This window comes from Lissotriton helveticus, chromosome 10, assembly GCF_964261635.1.
Source record: "Lissotriton helveticus chromosome 10, aLisHel1.1, whole genome shotgun sequence".
NCBI classification, from domain to species: domain Eukaryota; kingdom Metazoa; phylum Chordata; class Amphibia; order Caudata; family Salamandridae; genus Lissotriton; species Lissotriton helveticus.
In genome coordinates, this window is record NC_136071.1 from 820,600,390 (window position 1) to 820,624,203 (window position 23,814).

Sequence of the window (23,814 nt, forward strand, 5' to 3'; positions counted from 1 at the left end):
GACAGAGTGTCACCCAAACCTACCCCTACTCAGGATATTTGTGGCAATCTGAATAATTTCTTTCTTGAGGAAATATCCACAATTAAAGCCAGAATTCCACGCTCTAATCTCAATGAGTCATTCCCTGCCACATCTACTAATGCTCTATCACTGGAACACTTTCCAGCTATCAGCACTCAGGCTTTCCTGGTTGTATTGTCCAAAGTAAAATCTGGCTCCCCACTTGACTGTTGTCCACCGCACATTCTAAAAGAAATTTTCTCTGCTTTGCCACAGTCTGCTGTGTCTCTTTTGAATGAGTCAGTGTTTCAGGGTTGTGTCCCTAAAGTATTTAAAGATGCCATTGTGGTCCTCCTTCTAAATAAACCTGGAGCGGACCCATTAAACTCTTCAAATTACCACCCTTTATCCCTGCTCCCCTATTTAGCCAAAATCCTGGAAGCCCACGTGGCTAAATGCTTGTCTAACTTTGTGGAACAATCTGGCTACTTAGACCCCCATCAGGCAGGATTTCGTCCTGCCCACTCCACGGAGTCAGTGATATTAGCAGTTCTGGATGATGTATGCGGTAAAGCAGACATAGGTATCCCTCAGGCCTTGGTGCTTCTGGATCTATCTGCCGTGTTTGACACGGTCGACCACAGGATACTGAAGGACCGTGTCAGACAGGCTGGTATCCAGGGCCCAGCCCTCAAATGGATTGAATCCTTCCTAGAGGGCCGTACTTAAGCAGTACGCTTGGCCAACTTTACAGCACCCAAGCTAACTACGACATGTGGGGTCCCGCAGGGTTCCTCACTATCTCCCCACCTGTTTAATTTATACCTCCTACCTCTGATTCAGTCTTTGAAGGACAGGAACGTGACTACATTCAACAATGCAGAAGACCTTCAGCTCACATTCAGTATCGATAACTCCCATAATTCAGTTACCAACTTTCAGGAAACTATGCTCTACATCTGTCATTGGATTGATCATAATCACCTGAAACTCAACCCAGGTACGACTGAGCTGCTGCTAATAGGGGGAAGCCACATTTTCTGGGGCCCTCATTATTGGCCAGCGGAACTCGGCTCTCCTCCTAAGCCCTCCACCTCTGTAAAAAGCTTTGGGGTGATTTTATACAGTGACTTATCATTGAAATCACAGGTAGGTGCAGTAGTATCAGCCTGTTTCTTTCTATTACGAAAGATCCGAAAGATCAGCCACTTGCTCACTCATGCAGCACTAATACAGGTGGTGATAGCTCTGGTACTATCACATCTGGACTACGCCAACTCGACCTACTTGGGGATGCCACTTTTTTTGACCAAACGGCTCCAGTTGGTGCAGAACCAGGCAACAAGACTGATCCACCAGCAACCTGGGTGGCAGTCTGCAATACCTCTCTTAAAAAGATTACACTGGCTTCTGCTTCCTCAACGGACTGCCTTTAAGATAGGTTGCCTAGTTTTTAAATCATTAAACAGTCAGAGCCCCAAATTTATCAACAACTTGTTATCCAGGTACACCCCTTCCCGTAATCTCCTTTCAAAACATCTCCATTTATTAACTATTTCTAAATTTTAACGGAAACGGCAAGGAGGCTGCCGATTTGCATATCTGGCTCCACAATTGTGGAATTCGCACCCCCTGGAAATTGGGTATTGTACAGAACTACTGAGATTCAGAAAGTTGATCAAGACATGGTTATTCGAGCAAGCATACGACTAATACTTTCTCCCCGGTCCCGACCAGTAACAGAGTAGCGCCATGAAACCTCTTAGTGTACGTGTGCTTTATAAGTTCCTTATAACATAACATAACATAACTCAGGTAGTATGGTGTAAAAAGTAACTATGGACTGGAATGCAGCCTAAGTATTTACCAGTGGCTGAGATTATTTAAGCATCCAGCCAATCACTTTACTGAATGCTTCTACTCCTTTCCTGATCACCACCAGAGTGAGGGATCAACCCATCCCTTGGTTAGTCTCTCAGTTGTTTTGCCACAAAATACTCATTTGACTGCAATGCTCTTCTCCTTTGATTGAGTCTGCATCCAACAACACTATATTCAGCTGTGTAGCATTAGTCTGGAGACTGATTCTAATGTTACTACTGCCAAGGATACAGTTTCTCAAATACATGCTGATACTCCCCATGCATGTCATCACTAATGTAAAGAAGCATCAACTGACATTTGGTTTTATGCTGGCAGCTGTATAAAGCATGCTCGAATCCACATCCCTTCGACAACTAAGAAATTAAAGTCCAAGTAAATAGCTCTATATCAGGTGGAATATTGACTAAGCTCGTAGAAATCATGTTTCTTTTAGCATGCCACTTTCTGATAATCCAGTATTTTGTGCCAATCTTATGAAATAAGGACTCCTTAGAACCTACCTAAGAACCTCTGGTGCCTCACCTGTGATGGTTGACAACCAAGACTGAGGACTTGTGGATTCTAGTTACCAAGGTCCCATGCCTAGTCATAAAGGACTAAAAGTATTATGGTTCCAACAATAGTATTTGGTTACCACAGAAATCATGTCTTCTGATTTGACATACAGACCGGAACATGGGTAGGAAAGAAAGGGTCTTGAAGATGGCTAACATGTATGGTGTCCAGTGCCCTACTGCTGATAATCACTTTCACTCCTTCCTGTTGCATCAATTGTATTGTCTTCTGCTCTTGCCCCTCTTGGCGCTCATAGCCTTTCAGGTAGTTTACAGTGCATGGACAGAAATTATAATGCTCTTGACCCATAAACTGGTTTCATATTATGGGATCCTGGGCAAATATTTTGATTCACTAAGTCATTTTTTTTTCTTTATCACATATGAGAGCATCTTCAAATACGCAAGTTCAGCATGTCTGCTGTACACAAAACATTTTTGTTTCTTTTAATATACTCAACGTTTGCTCCATATATAATATAAATGAAGTCACATACAGGATACACATAACCACTGACTCGCCCTTTAGTTCATCAACAGCATTGTCATGAGGGCGGGTGCAGGAATGTTTCTCAATTCATATTAAAAAACCATCACTTTTAATGAATACATATCTAAAGCATGAAGTGGTAGCACACTCGTTTAATATCAGCAGATTTTTTCAATTAAATGGCCACAAATAATCTCACTTGCATGCTGCCTACTGATAAAACTGTACAGTATACAAACAATGTTTAGAAATCGAATTTCTGCAAAAAAATTGTCATTTGCACATCACCAAGTAGTTTTCTGATTTGTTTTGCTCCTTTTTAAAACTTTGGGGTCAATAAGGATGGCGGACCGATCGCCACCGCCATGCAGGCGGTGGCGATCCGTCCGCCATCCTTGCCCGTCAGCCACCTATTTCACCCCCGCCATATTACAATGACGGACGGGACCGTGGCGGACGGGAAGACCGTCCGCGCTTTCTCCTTGCGACTGCGGCGGAAAAGCTCTAATATGTTGGCGGTGTCTATCGGACACCGCCAGCCATATTAGGATGTGCTGGGGGCTGCCGCCACGAAAAGGCATACGGTCCGTGCATTGGGGGCCCGTTGCGGGCCCCGAGGGTGAAGTGGGTGGTGGGGGGTGCATATGGGGGGTACCTATGTTACCCCCATCAGTTACATGCACAATGCGGCAGGCACCCCGCTTTGTGCATGCAAATGCACAGTATGCATTTTTAACTTTGCAGCGGGTGCTGCTTAAAGCAGCACCCGCCGCAATGATAAATATACGGGATGTGACCGCCAGGGTGGCGTTCACATCCTAATTCCAATGGAGGGAACGCCGCTGCCCCTGCGGACGGTCCCTCCATCTAGGGGGTGGCGGACGGACGCAGGTCCGTCCGCCATCATAATCGACCCCTAGGTTTGCATCACTCTTTTGAATGTAAAAAAATGATTTGCTTTTGTAATTCCTTATATATTTTGAAATATTTGTACTTTTAATTTACAAGCTAGTTACATGTTGTGGGTGAGAAAAAAACTGACATCTTACAGCCTTTTTATTCACAATGATTGTCAGAGATATAACTTGACAAAAACCTCTAACTGCAATAAGAGAAAGAAAAGTAAATACCTTTGCCAGATAAGATAAGCATCAATTAGTATAAAGACCAACTTGCATTTCACCTCTGTCCTTGAACAGACAGCAAATGTATCAAGATAAAAACAAGCTTTAAAGGCGTCTTTATTGTACATTCATTTTCGGAATGAACAGAACACCTGTTTTGTTCCTGTTTAAGTTCACTCTCCAGAACAGACGAGTAGGTCCTGTAAACGGCTTGACCTTGGCGAGTAGATTGTTCGAGTCCCGCACATATTACACTGGTTCTCTTGTAACAGGTAGGAATGGTTACTAACAGATGGAATTTAAACCAAGGAAGAAGACTGATAATATTTGAGGACTTTTCTACGTCCTTAGAATGGGATATTTTCTTTGTTGTCTTTTCTCCTGACCGGGATACTGACCCTCTTACTGAATTATTCATTATGCAATATCTTTACAATTAAATTAGCACCAACAATGCCCCCATTAAGAATGACTCCGCTAATCACCCAAATATAAGAAAATCATAGATTTGTGTATGTACACCAGCAGATTTTCCACCAGTAGGACATACTGGTTAAGGCCTAATGTCTAAAAGCACCTTCAGTTTTTTACCTTTTTGTGTACACACTGTAGGCAGTCTTGATGGAGAATTACATTTCCCAACAATCCTGGAAATTAGGTCTAAACTCACCTGCGGATTAAGGTTAGGTTTAAGATCTAAAACCACCTTCCGTTGTTTTCCATTTTGGCTTCACATGGTTGTCAGTCTCCATTTGGAGAAATATCTTTCCCCAAAAACCCTGAAAATGATGAGGCATTGGGGAATTTCCACACCAAGTTTTCACAATTATGAGGCAAAAACCACAGTGTGATGTCTGATTTTGCTTGGCGCTTCCTCCAAACTTAATATGTTGCACAAAAGAATGAACCATTACCATTCCTTCCTGCTTTTGTCCATTTTTCCAGCCAATTTCAAGCCTTTTACTGGAGACTATGCCAACAAGTTTTCTTGTTGTGTTAAGTGGTTGTCGAACATTTATCAGTGTGCTAACGTGCTACTGCTCATAGCAGTACAGATGAAAAGTATATTATGTGCAGAAGTTAGGTTTCCGTCTATGGATACTTTGTAAATTGACCCCAAAGCAAATGTTAAGAGCGCAGACTGGTTGCGAAAAACATTGGGAGTGTACCTAGATAACCACAAATGGGATATTTACGACTTCTATAGGTCCACCAACCTCTTTTGAGATTATTCATCTTCTCACTCCTAATACTAAACTGGTGACAGGAGAAAATCCTCCATGCTTCTTAATTTTTCACAGATGTAAGTTCAATCCTTTGTATTAAATGTTTGAAGATCCTGGTTGTATGAATCACCTTCTTCAATTTTTGCTCATGTATGGCATTCAATTCCCACGCATATCTAACATGGATGTGTAAAAAGTATTGTGAATCAGGATTATTGTGGAAGCAGATCTACATTTACTGTCTGGGAGCCTGATTCTCAAAACATTCTCTGTGAGTAGGTGTGACTTACTGCTGAAGTTTAGGGCTATGTTGCATCTTATTAGAAACAAATTGTAATAGGTTCTGAGAGGCCTTTCTGGTGTTTAGTTTATAGGTTTCACCATCTGAGGTTTCGTTGAAAGCAAGGGTATCTAATAAAACAACTGTTGAAACCGTTTTGTAGTATTATGTTTTGAGGAACCCATAGCTGCTATTTTATCACTGTTGCTTTCTTTTTCAAAGCTACTTTTCCATTGGACCCTATTCAAGAAAACTATGTGCGACGAGTGAGAGGCTGTGTTTTCTCTGCTGTGACTCCGACCCCTTTTTCGTCAAAACCTATACTTGTAGCAGTCTCACAGGTAACATTTGATGTCTGGGATCACACACGTTTACCATTTTCTTTAATGGACCTTGTTCAGAAAAAAGGGAAATGTGAGCATATTCTCTCAACTTTCAAATATATTGTATTACTGCATAGTAAATCTTAGAGTTTTAGGTCAAAATGAGGATTTCTAGTATTTACAAAGGATCCCATTAAGTCATATGCTTATAATTAAGTAACTTACTCTGAACTCCTTGTTTTAATCCTTCCAATATCAAAATGTTTGTATAGTCCATACTTTTTCCAGGCAAGCTATATATCGTGTTTGTCATCAAAGGCCTATATTTCACGTTACCCAAACTAACAAATGTAATACCATTACACAATCAAGATATACAAAGAATTTTGAATTGTTTTCTAGGAAGATCCTGTATGTTTTGTAATTTGGTTTTAATATGAGAACACATAGATTGTGGAAATAAGTTAGTGTGTTTGACACTCTAAATCGTAAGGCTGGAAATGTTAAATATGTATGGGTTTGGATAGAGGTTGCACTTGCCACATGTCACACTAATATTTGTTCCCTGTAGCAAGGTCTTGCAAATATGAACAGATCACCACTATGGTGTATGGCTTATTCAGTGAAGAAAAATAATTATTGAAAATGTGTCCCCTATGTACACAGCTTCCCCGTATGCTCAGTAAGGGCTGCAGATAGGAAACTGGAGTATCCTCAAGGCCCATCTCTGGCCCCCTGTAATCCAAATGTACCTTTCCTGTTAGTGGGCACACAGTCAAATGTGAGTATTCTCTCATTTGAATGGGGCTTTGCCCCCATGAAAATTAAGAACATCTTTACTTGTTTGTCTGTTAACTTGTTTCTATCACTGAAGCATTAACACAATCAAACAGTTCCAACCATCCTTAAACAAGTCATTACTAGACCTCTTTTTTTAACCTAATGTTTGGAATTTGTCTCAAATCTTTTTCCCATCATTGAACCTCTATTCTAAAACACCATACCTGGACACCATCAGCAACTAGAGGTTAATAATCTTCCTCCAAGACTACATTCTATTTCCTGGAAAACCTCAACTTAACCACAACAGTCTTCATGCCTGATTCAGTCAGCCTAGCTTCCATCATCTTCACTGCCACAAAATAGTCCTCTTCAGAATTTGGGCTGTTACCGTCACACCAGGTGGCATTGATGAGGCAGGCCTGCTAGTACTACTGAATCTAAATTAGACCTGACTAACAGTCAGTAAACTGGCAAAAATGATGGACCAGCCTGATTGTAAGAAATTTGATTATTTGTTAAAAGGGGTGAGAACGCACTTCACAGAATAATTACGGTACACAGTCAAAATATCGAGTATTTAATGTCGAGGTACAGAAATATCGAGTTCTAAATATCGCAGGTAAGTAATATCAATGTTTTTTATATCGAAGTTAAAAATGTCGTCTTGTGTCATTGTATGTAATATCCATGTAAATAATGTCGAAGTAAGAAATATCGATGTTGTAAATATCGAAATGTTAAAATATCGTTATATGATGTAATATATTTGTTATTTTTAATAGATATAAATGTTTATATAATAGGAATAAATATATATATTTTTAAAAAATGTTAGATTTAATTGTAATGTATTTTAGTGAAATGTAAATTTGAAAATTGATATTTAAATAAAAAATTATATTTTAGTGTAAATTTTAAATGTAAATATGAAATTTAAAATTATATTCTCGAAAATTTGTAAATAATTTTAGGAGTGGGATGTTGGGTTAATAGGGGATAAGGGTGGGGAGTGTTTTAAAAAATATAAATATAATTGTAATGTATTTTAGTGAAATTTAAAATTGAAAATTGAAATTTTGAAACAAAATCGAAATTTATTATAAATTTTAAATGTAAATATGAAATTTAAATTTATATTCTCTAAAATTTGTAAATATTTTAGGAGCGGGATGTTGGGTTAATAGGGGATAATGGTGGGGAGTGTTTTAAATTTTTTAAATTTAATTGTAATGTATTTTAGTGAAATTTAAATTTGAAAATTGAAATTCTTAAAAAAAATAACATTTATTAGAAATTTTAAATGTAAATATGAAATTTAAATTTATATTCTCGAAAATTTGTAAATAATTTTAGGAGTAGGATGTTGGGTTAATAGGGGATAAGGGTGGGGAGTGTTTTAAATTTTTTAAATTTAATTGTAATGTATTTTTGTGAAATGTAAATTTGAAAATTGAAATTTAATTTTTTTTTAAATTTATTAGAAATTTTAAATGTAAATATGAAATTTAAATTTATATTCTCGAAAATGTGTAAATAATTTTAGGAGTGGAATGTTGGGTTAATAGGGGATAAGGGTGGGGAGTGTTTTAAAAAATATAAATTTAATTGTAATGTATTTTAGTGAAATTTACATTTCAAGATTGAAATTTAAAAAAAAAAAAAATTTAAATCACATTTTAAATGTAAATGTGAAATTTATAAATAGATTTTTTTAAATGTGTAAATAATTTTAGGAGCGGGATGTTGGATTTTAGGGGATAAGGGTGGGGAGTGATTTAAAATATTTAATTAAAATGATTAAATATTTTACTAAATTATAAAATTTAGTTTTTAGAATTTTTAAATGTATGGTGAGGAATTGTAATAGTGTTATGTATATTTTATAGAGGATACGTGTTGTAATTTAAACAAAAAATTAAATGGAAATTTAGAATTTAGATGTAAAAAGGAAAATGATATTTCTAATTTTTAAAAATTGTAAATACATTTTATATTGTTATGTTGTGTTTATAGGGGATAAGGGTGGTGAATGTTTTTAACAATTTGTATTTAAAAGTAAAATATTTATTTCAAATCTAAATTTTAAAATTTAAATCTAAAGTATTTTATAAAGATAAAATTATAATGTAAATTTGTACTGTCAATAGGTAATGAAAAAATATATTTTCTTTAAACTATACTAATTTTTTGGAGTGAGTTTTTGTTTTCATAGGGGATACGGGTGGGTAGTGGTTTACACATTAAATAGGTTCAGAGTCTAGCACTTACCCTAATTAAATGTAGATTGGAGTTGGAATAGTGAATTAAATAGTTGTTTTGTCCAGCACCTACCCTAATTAAATGTAGATTGGAGTTGGAATAGTAAATTCAATAGTTTCAGTGTCCAGCACCTACCCTAAATACATGTAGATTGGAGTTAGAATAGTAAATTAAATAGTTTCAGTGTCCAGCATCTACCCTAATTATATGTAGATTGGAGTTGGAATAGTGAATTAAATAGTTTTAGTGTCCAGCACCTATCTTAATTAAATGTAGATTGGAGTTGGAATAGTAAATTACTTAGGTTCAGTGTCCAGCATCTACCCTTATTAAATGTAGATTGGAGTTGGAATAGTAAATTAAATAGTTTCAGTTTCCAGCACCTACTCTACTTAAATGTAGATTGGACTTGGAATAGTAAATTAAATAGTTTCATTGTCCAGCACCTACCCTAATTAAATGTAGATTGGATTTGGTATAGTAAATTAAATAGTTTTAGTGTCCAGCACTTATCTTAATTAAATTTAGATTGGAGTTGGAATAGTAAATTAATGAGGTTCAGTGTCCAGCACCTACCCTTATTAAATGTAGATTGGAGTTGGAATAGTAAATTAAATAGTTTTAGTGTCCAGCACCTATCTTAATTAAATGTAGATTGGAGTTGGAATAGTAAATTACTTAGGTTCAGTGTCCAGCACCTACCCTTATTAAATGTAGATTGGAGTTGGAATAGTAAATTAAATAGTTTGTGTCGAGCACCTACCCTAATTAATTGTAGATTGGAGTCGGAATAGTGAATTAAATAGTTTCAGTGTCCAGCACCTACCCTAATTAAATGTAGATTGGAGTTGGAATAGTAAATTAAATAGTTTCAGTGTCCAGCACCTACCCTAATTAAATGTAGATTGGAGTTGGAATAGTAAATTAAATAGTTTCAGTGTCCAGCACCTATCCTAATTAAATGTAGATTGGAGTTGGAATAGTAAATTAAATAGTTAAGTGTCCAGCACCTACCCTAATTAAATGTAGATTGGAGTTGGACTAGTAAATTAAATCGTTTTAGCGTCCAGCACCTACCCTAATTACATGTAGATTGGAGTTGGAATAGTAAATTAAATAGTTTTAGTGTCCAGCACCTATTTTAATTAAATGTAGATTGGAGTTGGATTAGTAAATTAATTAGGTTCAGTGTCCAGCACCTACCCTCATTAAATGTAGATTGGAGTTGGAATAGTAAATTAAATAGGTTCAGTGTCCAGCAACTACCCTCATTAAATGTAGATTGGAGTTGGCATAGTAAATTAATTAGGTTTAGTGTCCAGCACCTACCCTCATTAAATGTAGATTGGAGTTGGAATAGTAAATTAGTTAGGTTCAGTGTCCAGCACCTACCCTGATTAAATGTAGATTGGAGTTGGAATAATAAATTAAATAGGTTCAGTGTGCAGCACCTACCCTAATTAAATGTAGATTGGAGTTGGAATAGTAAATTAAATAGGTTTAGTGTCCAGCACCTACCTTAATTAAATGTAGATTGGAGTTGGAATAGTAAATTAATTAGGTTCAGTGTCCAGCACCTACCCTAATTAAATGTAGATTGGAGTTGGAATAGTAAATTAAATAGGTTCAGTGTCCAGCACCTACCCTAATTAAATGTAGATTGGAGTTGGAATAGTAAAATAATTAGGTTGAGTTTCCATCACCTACCCCAAATAAATGTAGATTGGAGTTGGAATAGTTAATTAATTAGGTTCAGTGTCCATCACCTACCCTAATTAAATGTAGATTGGAGTTGGAATAGTAAATTAAATAGGTTCAGTGTCCAGCACCTACCCTAATTAAATGTAGATTGGAGTTGGAATAGTCAATTAAATAGTGTTAGTGTCCAGCACCTACCCTCATTAAATGTAGATTGGAGTTGGAATAGTAAATTAAATAGTTTTAGCGTCCAGCACCTACCCTAATTAAATGTAGATTGGAGTTGGAATAGTAAATTAAATAGTTTCAGTGTCCATCACCTACCCTAATTAAATGTAGATTGGAGTTTGAATAGTAAATTAAATAGGTTCAGTGTCCAGCATCTACTAGAATTAACAGTACATTGGAGTGGTTTTATTTTCTGAAAAAATACATTTAGAGAAATTGGTACATTTTTAAAATTTACAGTAAGTAAAAACACCATGCACAGTTTTTCATATTGTTTTTTTATTTTTATTATTTAGAGAATACATAACTGTAAGTAGATAATTTTTAAAAATGAAAGTGTAAATGTATAATTCTTTGAATTTATTTTCAGACACAAAAAAACTTTTTTTTAGTTGTTGAGTAAAGTAAATACTAGGGGGGCCATTAGGATGGCGGGTGGGCTTTGCCCGCCCGCCACCCTATCGGGAAACGGGACCGCCCGCCTCGAGGGCGGGGGTCCCGAAATGTGCATTAGGATGCGCCCGCCACACAGGCGGGCGCATCCTGTATTTTTGCCATTGCGGCGGGCGGAGCAGTAATCTCCGCCCGCCGCCTTGTGAAACGTGCACGTTGTGCATTTCAAAGTGCAACATGACAGGCACCGCGCGGTGCCTGCCATGTTGCACTTAGAAATGCGGGGGGGTACCATAGGTACCCCCCATGTGCACCCCCCACCACCACGGAGTCCCTGGGGGCCCGCAACGGGCCCCTGCAGGGGGACTCCGCATGCCTTTCCGTGGCGGCATTGCCGCCACGGAAAGGCGTGCCAGAATGCGCATACTAATATGGCTGGCGGTGTCTAACAGACACCGCCACCATATTAAACATATTCCGCCCCGGCCGCAAGGCCACCGGGGCGGAAAACAGGCGGGCGGTGATTATCACCGCTGCGGTCCCCCCCGCCATCCTAATATGGGGGGGGGGAATTTGGCAATGGATGTCGGGCGGATTGCCTCCGCCAGGCCGGCGGTGGCTACCGCCAGCCTGGCGGAGGCAATCCGCCCGACATCATAATGGACCCCTAGGTATATTGAAAAAATACAGTACAAAAAACATACATTTAAAATAATATTATATTTTGTACATACTGTTGTAAACAGTTTTATATTTCACATTTCAAAATATTTAGTACTGTACATTTTATAATATTATTAACATAATATTATATTGTGGAAGATATGTTATAAATGTAGTTCCATTTTTAAAATATAACATTTACATAATATATTGATCTGAATATTGTATATAATATTTCCAATTAATTTTTTTGTATTATAATGTCACTTTTATTTCTAGTAATATTAATATTAATATTGTATTATTAATATTAATATCTTTCACATGTTTCAAAAAAAGTATACATTTTTACACAAAGTTATATATTTATGATTATAATATTAAATATTATATTTTAATAATATTTAATTTTATAATTTTACAATTTTTAGAAATTATCATATGGTTTATAATACATAAGCATAAAAATGCACATATAAAAAAAATACAAGGTTTGTAATGTTAAAGTAATTTTTGTTATGTTAAATACATTATTTTGTCATTTATGTAACTATTTTTATGTTGTCATCATTATTTGGGTATTCTATTTTGTAACCGCTCTTAGGGGCCCATTAGGATGTCGGGCGGATTGCCCCCGCCAGGCTGGCGGTAGCCACCGCCAGCCTGGCAGGGGCAATCCGCCCGACATCCTTCCCTGAATTCCCCCCGCCATATTAGTAAGGCGGGGGGGACCACGGCGGAAGAAAACACCGCCCGCCACTTTTCCGCCCCGGTCGCCTTGCGGCCGGGGCGAAAATGTTGAATATAATGGCGGTGTCTATGAGACACTGCCAGCCATATTACAATGGCAAGAGTGCAATGCGGTGCAAGCGGTGCAAGCGGTCTTCACTCTGGGGGCGCCCTGCGGGCCCCCAGAGTGAAGGTGTGTGGGGGGGGTGCACACGGGGGGGTACCTGTGGTACCCCCCTTCATTTTCATTTCCAAAGCGGCAAGTACCGTGCAGTGCCTCCGCTTTGGAAATGAAAATGCTGTGATGTATTGTCAGCATTGTGGCGGGCGGTGCAGTGAGCACCGCCCGCCACAATGCTGAGAATACAGGATGTGCCCGCCACTGTGGCGGGCACATCCTAATGGCACCCCCGGGACCCCCGCCCTTCAGGCGGGCGGTCCCGTTTTCCGATAGGGTGGCGGGTGGGCAAAGCCCGCCCGCCATCCTAATGGACCCCTTAGTCTTTTTGGGTCATTTGGGAAGATTCAAGATCGCGGTTGGCAGCTACTTCGCGTCTGAGAAGGTAAGAGTTCTAATCTTTCAATTTTTTTTTCATAACAGATTTTATTTCGTTGAAATAGCATATAATCAGGTCACCGTCCCCTATGGATCAGGGGTCCAATGAACAAGCAGGTAATCAATAAACAACAGCAGTGCAATCAACATTTTCAAAGGAAAGGATCCCCACCAACTCCCCCCTCCCTACTCCACCCTGGCCCTCCCCTCCCGGATCCCCCCCCCCCCCGGCACAGTGTTCGTATGATTCAAAGTATTAGTTCTTGGAGTCGCAATCAGTGTGTTGGCCCCTTCACCCAGAATCAATCGGTAAGTGGTCCACATCGGCGTCCCGCAGCACTGGCGGTTCCAGCCATAGCCCTCTATATTCAGCCCAGCGCTGCCATATTTTAAAGTGCTTTCGGGGGCACCCCCTGGCCTCAAAGACCGGACGTTCCAGCCCCATTGTAAAGTCCAACCCTCTCTTCCACACCTCCAGCACAGGAGCCCGAGCCACATCCCGTTTGGCTACTGTAAGGCCCAGGAGTAGCAGATGGCGTTTGTAGATATTCCCTCCCACTTGTTCCATTACGTGAAGGAGACCCAGTTTAGGGGAGCGGGGGAGGTCCCAGCCCAGCACCTCAGACAGGCAGTCCCACACACCCGACCAGAACCGCGTCAGCCGCACACATGACCACACTGTATGTAAGAACGTTCCAACCGTGCTACCACATCTCAGACACTCAGGGGAAGCAATCAGGCCAGCTCGCCACAGCCGTTCTCTGGTGTAGTACGCACGATGCAAATATTTAAACTGAATAAATCTCAGTCGCACCGCAACAGCCGCCCCTCGTGGCGCCTCTAAGGCCTCCCTCCAGTCATCCTCGTCTAAGGCACCAATATCTTCCTCCCATGCCTTGCGTAGCTTATCTAGTGAGGCAGAGCAGTGCGTGACCAGAGTCTGATATATATTGGAGATTTTCTTGTCCCCCAGTTCCCCCATAAAGACCTTGGCTTCCACGGGACTAAATTCGGGCAGTTTGTCCAGTCCTAACAGCGAGGGGGACAGAGCGTGGCGGAATTGTAGGTATTTATAAAATTGGGTCTGCGGCATATCGTATTCATCCCGCAGAGCCTGAAACGATTTAAGGGTCGTGCCTTGCATAACGTGGCCCAGTGTCGAGATGCCTATGTCATCCCAGCCCCGGAACCCCTGGAGAGCCGCGAGTGCCGGCAGACGTCCATTGTGCCAAAGGGGCGTTTCTTGCGTCAAGACATTCCACCAACCCATGCGGCGAAGGGCTCCCCGCCACACTCGGAAAACCACTTGAGTAACAATTGGGAGTTTTTTCCGCTTGCCTGCCGAATAAAGGATGGTGTGGAGCGTGTCCGGGTCCATCAGGTATCGTTCAAGGGCATAGGCCGGGTCTCCCCGGTCTCCATACCACCAGTCATTTAGTATGAGAAGGTGGGAAGCCTGGTAGTAAGATAGGATGTCCGAAGTCGCCAGACCCCCGCAATACGTGGAAAGGAAACAGGTGCGGAGCGCTACTCTGACCGCCCCACCAGCCCAGAGAAACTGGCTCAGTGCAGAGTTTACTTGCCTAAACCAATGTGGTGCAATGGGGCATGGATGATTTTGTAGCTGGTACAAAAGGCGCGGGAGAGCCACCATCTTAAAAATGGCGGAGCGGCCATATATGTTTAGGGGCATCCTGGACCAGACCTTCATGTCTGACCGTACGCGATCCCAGACCGGCACCACATTACGGGTCCAGGCAACTCCCGGAACGTCCGTGAGAAAGACACCGAGGTATTTGATGCCACCTGCCGCCTCCTGTAGCGTCGACGCCCAGTGCCCAAGCCGTCCGCGATGACCCAGTATCCACAGCGTGGATTTCCGTGTATTCAAGTGCAGGCCAGAGACCTCCCCAAATACTCGCATTATTTCCAGAACTCTGGGGCCAGATCTATCAATGTCCGTGAGGAAGAAGAGGACATCGTCCGCATACAGTGCAATACGATCAGACGGTCCCCGCACCCATTCGAGTCCCCGCATCTGCGCGTCAATTCTCACCCATGCCGCCAGCGGCTCCATGGCCCGCTATCCTCACCGAGGCCGTCAGGTCCGTGTATAGTAGGTGCAGATACGAGAGGAATCGAGGCCCAAAGTTCAGACGGGTCAGAAGCGCACGAAGATAGACCCAGCTAACTGAGTCGAAGGCTCTATCAATGTCAGCCAGGAGAAGCGCTGTCGGGATCCCGGCGGCTTTGGCTGCCTCTATCACCATCTGTGCGCGCCGGATATTGTGCCTAGTCGCCCTATGGGGCATAAAACCGGCCTGATCCGGGTGTACCAGGTCCGTAATATACGGGAGAAGGCGATTGGCTAGGGCTTTCGCCAGTATTTTCGCTTCAACGTTCAGGAGCGAGATCGGTCTGTACGACGCGTGCTGCTCCGGGGGTCTTCCCGGTTTACAGAAGACAACAATCTCGGCGTGGCGCCAGTCTGCCGGTAGGCGACCACGGTCTCTGGCCTCCTCCAGCGCCTGTCTATAGCGCGCACCCAGTTGAACATGAAATGTCTGAAGGAATTCACACGGGAACCCATTAGGCCCGGGAGCCTTACCAGTGTTCAGCTCCCCGAGTGCCGCGGTCAATTCGTCTAAGGACAGTGGGTGGTCCAGTAGGTCCCGGTCTTCATCTGAGAGGGCCCTTGGTGGGAGGTCCGCTAGGAATTTGTCCACCTCCGCCTCAGGGATTGTTTCTCGCGGGGCGTATTGGGCCTCATAGTATCGGGCGAAACTGGCCGCCAGTTCCACCGGGGCCGTCACAGGCTCTCCTGCCTCGTCGCGAAGTCCCGGTAGAGTCTGTGCATGGAAAGTCCCCTGACAGAGTCTGTATAGCATAGAGCTAGATTTGTCCCCCCACTGATAAATCCTACTCTGTGTAGCCAGCCACAGCTGGCGGGCCTCGTCCATTAGAAGAGAGTTGTGTGTCTGCTGCATTAGTAGCAACCGCTCAACGGTATCCACAGACCCTTCGGCAGTACTCTCTTCCTCAAGGTCTCGAACCCGCCTCGCAGTCTCCTCTATCTCACCCCTGCGGGCCTTGCGCGCCGCCGCGCACCAAGCGATGTCTACCCCCCGGAGCACGGGCTTCATGGCTTCCCAGAGGGTTATAGCGTCCATGTCGGGCTGATCGTTGCAGTCCCAGTACAGAGAAATGGCTTCGCGCAAGCGTGACCTGTAGTCGTCCTGGTGTAGCTGCCATGCAGACAAACGCCACCGAAATGGCTGTCGTGTCCTACCAAGAAGGACATCAACCGCGACCGGAGAGTGGTCCGACAAGCCACGCGGGAGTATTGATGAAGAAGCAACCCTTCCCATCCACCCACTAGGAACAAACAAGCAATCAAGTCTGGAGAAGGATTTGTGCACTGCTGAGATGTAGGTAAACTCTCGGCCATGGGGATGGTGGTACCGCCATGCATCAATCCACCCCATCCCTCGTACCATACCACTCAATTTAGTGGGAACATGGGAAATGGTCCCCCCATCTGATCTATATCTATCCTTGTGCCCATCCATGACATCATTCCAATCTCCGCCCACAATAGACATCACACTAGGTATATCAGCCCAGACATCAAACAGTTTCTCAATGAGTGCTTCTTGGAGCGGGGGTGGGGCATACACACTGCCAAAGACCATCGGCTCATCACCCACCATCCCTTTAATGAATATAAACCGTCCCTGCGCATCCACCCACTGCGTCTCATGAGTGTAATTCAGTCGATGGTGTATCAGAATCGCCACTCCCCGTGACCCCCTCACAAAGCCCGCGTGGAACACTTGGTGGTAGCCATATCGTTGGAGGCTAAGCGTTTTATTGCCCTGGAGGTGAGTTTCCTGTAAGAATAGCACATCCGCCCTTTCTCTCTTCCCCAGCTGCAGTACTGCACCCCTCTTAATTTTGTCAAGCATCCCACGGACGTTCCAGCTCACCACTCGAAACCCCGCCCGTGTGGGGCTAGACTCCTGTGTACCACCCGCCATCAATAGGTGTATAGATCAAAGATCCGAGCCCTCGGGGCCATCCAAACACCAGCGCTGACAACCAACCTTGAAAGTGTACTGTGCCGAAAACAACCATCCCACCTCCCACCAACCTCCCTCTCCACTCCGTACCCAGATCCCCCGAACCCCCACCTACTCCCCAAACCCCACCACAACCCCAACGTTGTCCATCCCCCCTCCCCCCCACCCTATACCTCAGTAACATTGAAGTATCTGTCGCGGTAGAGACAGTCTTCAGCCTCCAACGGGAGACCCCCAACCGTCTATGCCAATGGATCCCCACCAACCACCCACCCAACTTCAACTAACCTGTAACCCGATTAACTACTGTTAGTCCTCGGGGTGGTGACCGCCCACTCATGGGCATCCCCCGACCCACTGCTCGCCCCACACCGCATTCTTGCAGTAAAGCGTGTGGCGGCGTCCATTAGAGTGCTTTAAGGCGTGAAGGATCGTCACGGGTCCGGAGCTGGGGCCTCCACCACCTCGTCACCCCCCGACTCGCCATCCGTGGGAGGTTGGGTCTTCCGAGAGCGCGCCCTCCAGTTGCTTCTGCTACGCGATCTCCTGGGAGTCCTCGAGGGTCTCGTCTCTGAGGAGGGCTCGGAGTTGCGCCTCGGGGGAGTATGCACCTTCACTCTGACCGTCTCGTCTGTCCATTCAAAGACCTCCTCCGGCGTGTTGAAGAACTGCGTCTTGGACTGAAACACGACACGCAGGCGGGCCGGATAGAGCAGGGCGTATTGGATTTTAAGGTCCCGTAGCCGAGCCTTCGCTGCAGTGAAGGACTGTCGCTGTTGCTGCACCAGTTTTGTGTAATCTGGGAAGATCAGGACTCTGTGGTTTTCGTACATCAGGGGTTCCTTAGCTCGCGCCTGCCGGAGGATTGCGTCGCGGTCATGGTAGTTAAGGAGTTTGGCGATGACTGGGCGGGGGCGTGCTCCCAGCGGCGGTTTCGGGAGAAGCGCTCGGTGCGCCCGTTCAATGATGAAGCATCTTGAGAGGGAGTCCGGGGGGAGCCACCCCTCCAGCCATTTTGTCAGAAATGCCTCCATGTTGCCTTTTTCGCAATCCTCCGGCAAACCCACGAATCGCAGGTTATTTCGTCTGGCCCGTCCTTCCGCGTCCTCGACCCTGAGTGCCAAGTTCTTCTGTAGCCCCTCCAGAGTGGCAACCTTCTTCTTCAGGACGACCACATCATCCTCCACCTCCGTTATTCTGGTTTCAGTTTCGGTGATTCTGGCCACCGCGTTCCGTAGATCCTGGCGAAGCAATGTGACATCAGCCCCAACAGCCCCAATTTTTGCGTCCAGCATGTCCCGTGATTGCGTGATTGCCGCCATCAGGGACGCATTGTCTGGGCCTGGGCCTGGGCCGGGCTGGCCCCCGGACGCTCCTGCTCCACCACTCGGTCCCGTAAACTTATCTATGGGGCCCTGCTTCGTGGCGCCCCCACTGTTGCCGCCTCGCGTCATGATGAGGAGCAGGCCCGGCGTCCAAGTATCTTCCTGCTACTGGCAGCTCCCCTCACGGTCAGGGACTCCCGCGTCGCGTCTTGATCCGAGGGGAAGGTGGGCACGTGTCTAAGGATGCCGGCGTACCTGGCCGTGGAGTCCTCTCCCTGCTGAGCGCCACCTCCCCTCCGCTTCAGCCACTGGAGTATGCCCCCCGTTCCGTTCGCAGAGCCAGGGATAGTAGACCCTCCGGGGGGGCCCTGTGCCTCAGGATCGTCAATAGCTCCGGCCAACAAGGGGGGAAATCCAATCGTCAGATGGCGACCCCCAGCTGTTTCACGGCTCACCGTCGGCCCCCAGCAGTAGCCCACTCCAGGCCGGGCTTCCACAAGCGTCGTTGGTCCCCACCCGGGGGGGGGGGGGAGGGAGGGGAGAGAGGGGGGTAGGGCCGCACGTATGGAGGCGTCCCCGGGAGCAGGGGCAAAGGCAGGAGCCCCCTAGCACTCCGGGGACCCCCGGCCCACGCAGCCAGACTTGGCTGCCGAGTGGGTCGGCCTGCAGCAGAGAGTGCTTTCCCCCTCTTTTGTGGCGCTCGCCTCCCCCCGCTGGCTCACCTCACCACTGCCAGTGTCCCGGCTCCAGGGTGGCTCCGCGCTGTCCGCAGGTCTCTCGGGCTCTCCTGTCTCAAGCGGAGATCCGCAGGTCCGGGGAGCCGGTACCGGCCTCGCGACCGACCCCGCCTCCGCCTCACTTCCGGCCGGGCCTCTCGAAACTCGAGGTCCCGGCTGCTGATTGTCGCGCAGGCCCCACCTCGTCCGGGTCGCCGCGCCGGATCTAAAGCACGGAGCGAGCCCAAATCTCCACCGGAGCTTCCCCTCCGCCACCGGATGCTGAGCGTCTGGTCTGGGGGATCGCAGGTCGGGGAAATGCAGGATATATGGCGCGGATGATGTATAGGCGGGACGGAGCTCTCTCAGGCTGCGTCCGCCATGCTCGCCGCCTTGGCCACGCCCCCTAATCTTTAAATTTAAGTATGTTTTGAAGGTAGTAGTTTGTTATTTATGGTGTGTGGACTAGGGTTTAGGAGTTTTGATGTTTGTAGTTAGTTATTTACGTTTTAAGTGTTATCGTCGTTTGTACGTAATTAGGCCTGGTTTGAGTTGTTTGTTTTGGGTATATTTCGGTAGTTTTAGTGTTATATATCTATTTATTGTTAGTGAATAATGTATATTTTTATATTTTGTGAGGGTGGGGGTGTTTATTTTTCTTTTACAGGTATTTGGTTACAGCGTTTTCATTTACGGAAGTATTCCCTTTTTTAACTAAAAGAAGTGTATTTTACTTGTTTAAAGTAATACTTTTTTACACTTCCTTTATTATTCGGGTTTCCTGGAGCGTTTTTTAAATTTTTGCACGTTTCCGGGTTTTTTATGGATTCAGGTTTGCAGATTTTGTAGTGAATTTCGATGGATTTGGCACAGTTGTATTTTTACATTTTCTTGGGCTTTTTATTTTCATTGAACATTTAATTGGATGTGGATTATTTTCGATCACTTGGATTTGGTATTTCAATTGCAGTGCAAGGTAAGTGGTTTTATCTTATTTTTATTGTGGGTGGGGAATGTACTATTTATATGTTGATGTTGTTTATTATATTTTTTTTGTCTATTTATTTAATTCTCAAAAATAAGTAGACAAAATTAATACTTGTATTTTGTAACGGAAATGTGTTTTTGGATATGGTAGGATTATTTTACTGCATTTTAATTGGATAGAGTTCCTATTGTTAGATTAGTGTTTTGGCAATCATTTGCAAGTATTCTAATCCTTTTATTGTAGGATAAACTTGTACTTGTTGCTGTAAATATTGGTACATTTGAGCCGTTTGTCTTGATACTTTTGGTTTTAATTGCAAGACTGATTGCTCCATTCTTTTTTTATTTTTTTATTTTTTTTTATTGAAACTTTTAACAACATGAACAACAAAAAACAATCAAGGCAGTGCAATCAATCGAATGGCGAAGCGGCCTGCGGGGAGGAAAGCATAAGAACATAATACAATCATTGACATTGCAGGATGGAAGGATTGAGGTTAACAGCGAGTCAGAAGACAATCAGAGCAACATGATAGCAGGAATGCCTGGTCAGGGGGAGGGAGGATCAGCCATCAATTGTGTAAAGGGAGGTGTACATATATCTCCCCGGTAGGAGTTCCACTGACCCCAAATCTTACCCCACTTGCTGGGCCTGCCATGGGCCACATACACCGTCTTCTCCCTGAACATACACCAGTCCATATTCTCCTTCCATGCCAGAACTGTAGGTGGTCTCTGGGAGCCCCACAACTGGGCAATATCCCTCTTAGCGATCATATTGCCAAGGGTCCCCCACTGAGTCTGTGACAAATCATAGTCATTCGGTTCCCAAACATTCAACAAGCAGCGTCTAGCTTCAGGCAACAACGCAACACCCGTGACCTCTTCCATTACTGCATGCACTCGATTCCAGAAGCGAACAACCACCGGGCAGTCCCAGGGTATATGAAGAAAAGTGCCCGGAAGGCCACAACCACGCCTGCACAGCCCATCCGAGGCATAACCCATACGGACCAAACGCGGACCGGTAACATAGATCCTATGGAGAATCTTAAGCTGCACAAACCTAAGGCGGGCCGGAATTGCAACCTCTTTCGGCGAGGATATGGCCAGCTGCCAGTCCTCGTCATCTAACTCCAAACCATCGCCAGTTCAGACTTCCCTAAGTCGCTGCAAAAGGTCGGTCCTATCGTTAATCAGCTTTTTGTAAATAAGCGAAATCGTACTGTCGGGAACGTGCCCATCCAGCACCCGATCTTCAAGCGGTGACGCCTCCGGTACCACAGTGCCCGGAGGGAAAACCGCCATCAGCGCGTGTCGGATCTGAGCGTATCTAAAAAACTCCCTGTCACTCAGGTCATACTCCAATCTCAACTCGTCGAAAGTTTTGATTCTACCCTTAGTCCACACATCATTCACCCTGCATATACCAATCACGTCCCATCTATCATAGCCTTTCGTCTTCCATAGGGAGCCCAGCCTCTCGTAAACGTAAAGCGGAGTAGCGCGTGTAAGTCTATTCTTCCAGCCCATGGCATCATTCGCACTATGCCATACTTGCACCGCTATCTTGGTGGGGCCAGTGAGCAGCCTCCCTGCGGATTTCGTATAAAGCGCCCTGTTGTAGTCACCACCAGGCAGCAACCATCTGTCCATTTCGAACGCGGGGTTCGACGCAGGATCATACGTGCCGTGATTAATCGCCCCCAGTTGGGAGGCCCAGTAGTAGCGCTTAATATCCGGGAGAGCAATGCCACCGTCATACCAAGGAAGTGTCAACTTGGCAGGTGCTATGCGGGACCGTCCCCCCATATCAGTTGTCGCTGCAAGCTTTCAATCTCCCGAAAATAACTGGCCTGGATGGTATCGCAAGTATTTTGTAGGGCATATAAAAATCGGGGCAGGGACATCATTTTAAATAGAGCCGCACGTCCGAGCGGGGACAACGGAAGTCTATGCCATGCCACAACATCGGATTGCAAGCGCTGAAGTGGGGGCAGCAGGTTACGTTCATAGCGAACCAAAGGATCCAAGGTGATAAACACCCCCAAGTATTTGAAACCCGCGTGTGCCACCTGTATTGGGCACCCACGCGGCAAGGGAGGAGAGTCTCCCGATAGAACGTACACGCAGGACTTGGACCAATTGATCACAAGGCCAGAATTTTTACCGAAGGAAGTCAAGACATCAAACAATACCACCAGCGACTTCCGAGGCGATGTGAGGTATAACAGGATGTCGTCCACGTAAAGCGATATCCGGTCCTCGAAATCAGGGGTCCAGCGTATACCCTTCATTGACGGCTCCCAGCGCAGCCAGGCCGCCAAAGGTTCCAAAGCAAGAGCAAAAAGGAGCGGAGACAATGGGCACCCCTGGGGAGTACCCCTCCCGAGAGAAAATGAGCCAGAAACACGACCGTTGACAACCAACTGGGCCAAGGGGTCTTGATATAGTAGTTTCATGCAACTGATGAAAACAGGGCCGAAACCAAACTTGGAGAGGACAGCCCAGAGATATGGCCATTCCAGCGTATCAAACGTCATTGTGGGGTCCAAAGAAGCCAAAATGGCCGATTCACTCAGTGAGGACGCTCTCGCAAGGGCGCCATGTAGACGCCGGAGGTTAAGCGCTGTGTTACGGACTGATCCAGATGGATCAGGTCGCAGACAACAGAGATTAAACGGTTCGCAAGCACTTTTGCGAGGACCTTAGGCTCAGCGTTTAAGAGCGAGATGGGCCTGTAAGACGCGCAGCAATCCTGCGGCTTCCCTTCCTTGTGAATCACGACGATAGACGCGAGCCTTTGATCGGATGGAAGGGTACCCGCTTCTAGCGATTCTAAAAACATCGAGCAAAGATGTGGTGCTATTTTGTCTGGGCGCAGCTTATAGAGTTCGATGGGAAGTCCATTCGGACCCGGGCCTTTCCCGATCTCACAGAGCGGATCGCGGTCGCGACCTCCTCAACCGAGAGTGTTGCGTCCATCAGTTTCCTATCCAGATCCGACAAGCAGGGCAAAGCAATGTCTCTCAGAAGTAAATGTGAATCCTGTTACGGTCTGTCCGATACAAGGGAGTATACGGTTTGAAAATACTCAGAAAAACACTCCACAATCTCGACCAGGTCAACCACTCTCACCTCTCACTCCATTCGCCCTCTCAATCAAAGGAACCACACGACTAGCCCTCTCCTTCTTGTCCAACCAAGCTTTCAACTTTCCGGCCTTATCACCAACATCATACAAACAGCCCTGCTGCTCTCTACTCATCACCTTGGCGGCATCAGTGACCAACGCCCTATAGTCAGTTTGTTTGAGGCAAACAAGGTGCAACCTGTCCTGGGTAACATCAGATTCCAGCTCACTTTCTATGTCTGATATCTCAGTTTCAAGTCGGACCACTGCCTCGCACTTACGTTTCTTAGCGTTATTAATTAACGATAAGGCGTGGCCGCGGATGACCGCCTTATAGGCTTCCCATAGCGAAACAGACGAAGACACAGACCCCACATTCTCCAC

The 23,814-nt window shown here is 44.9% G+C and overlaps 1 protein-coding gene across 2 annotated transcripts in view; it reads left to right on the forward strand.

The window, feature by feature from the left end:
• The window catches only part of LOC144784551 (protein nucleotidyltransferase YdiU-like), a 319,919-nt gene that overhangs the window by 24,676 nt on the left and 271,429 nt on the right, over positions 1 to 23,814 (forward strand). For both annotated transcript variants that reach the window (XM_078663432.1, XM_078663433.1), the window contains exon 2: positions 5,781 to 5,899. In XM_078663432.1, the coding sequence (XP_078519558.1) occupies positions 5,781 to 5,899 (119 nt within the window). The remainder of the gene's footprint in view (positions 1 to 5,780; positions 5,900 to 23,814) is intronic.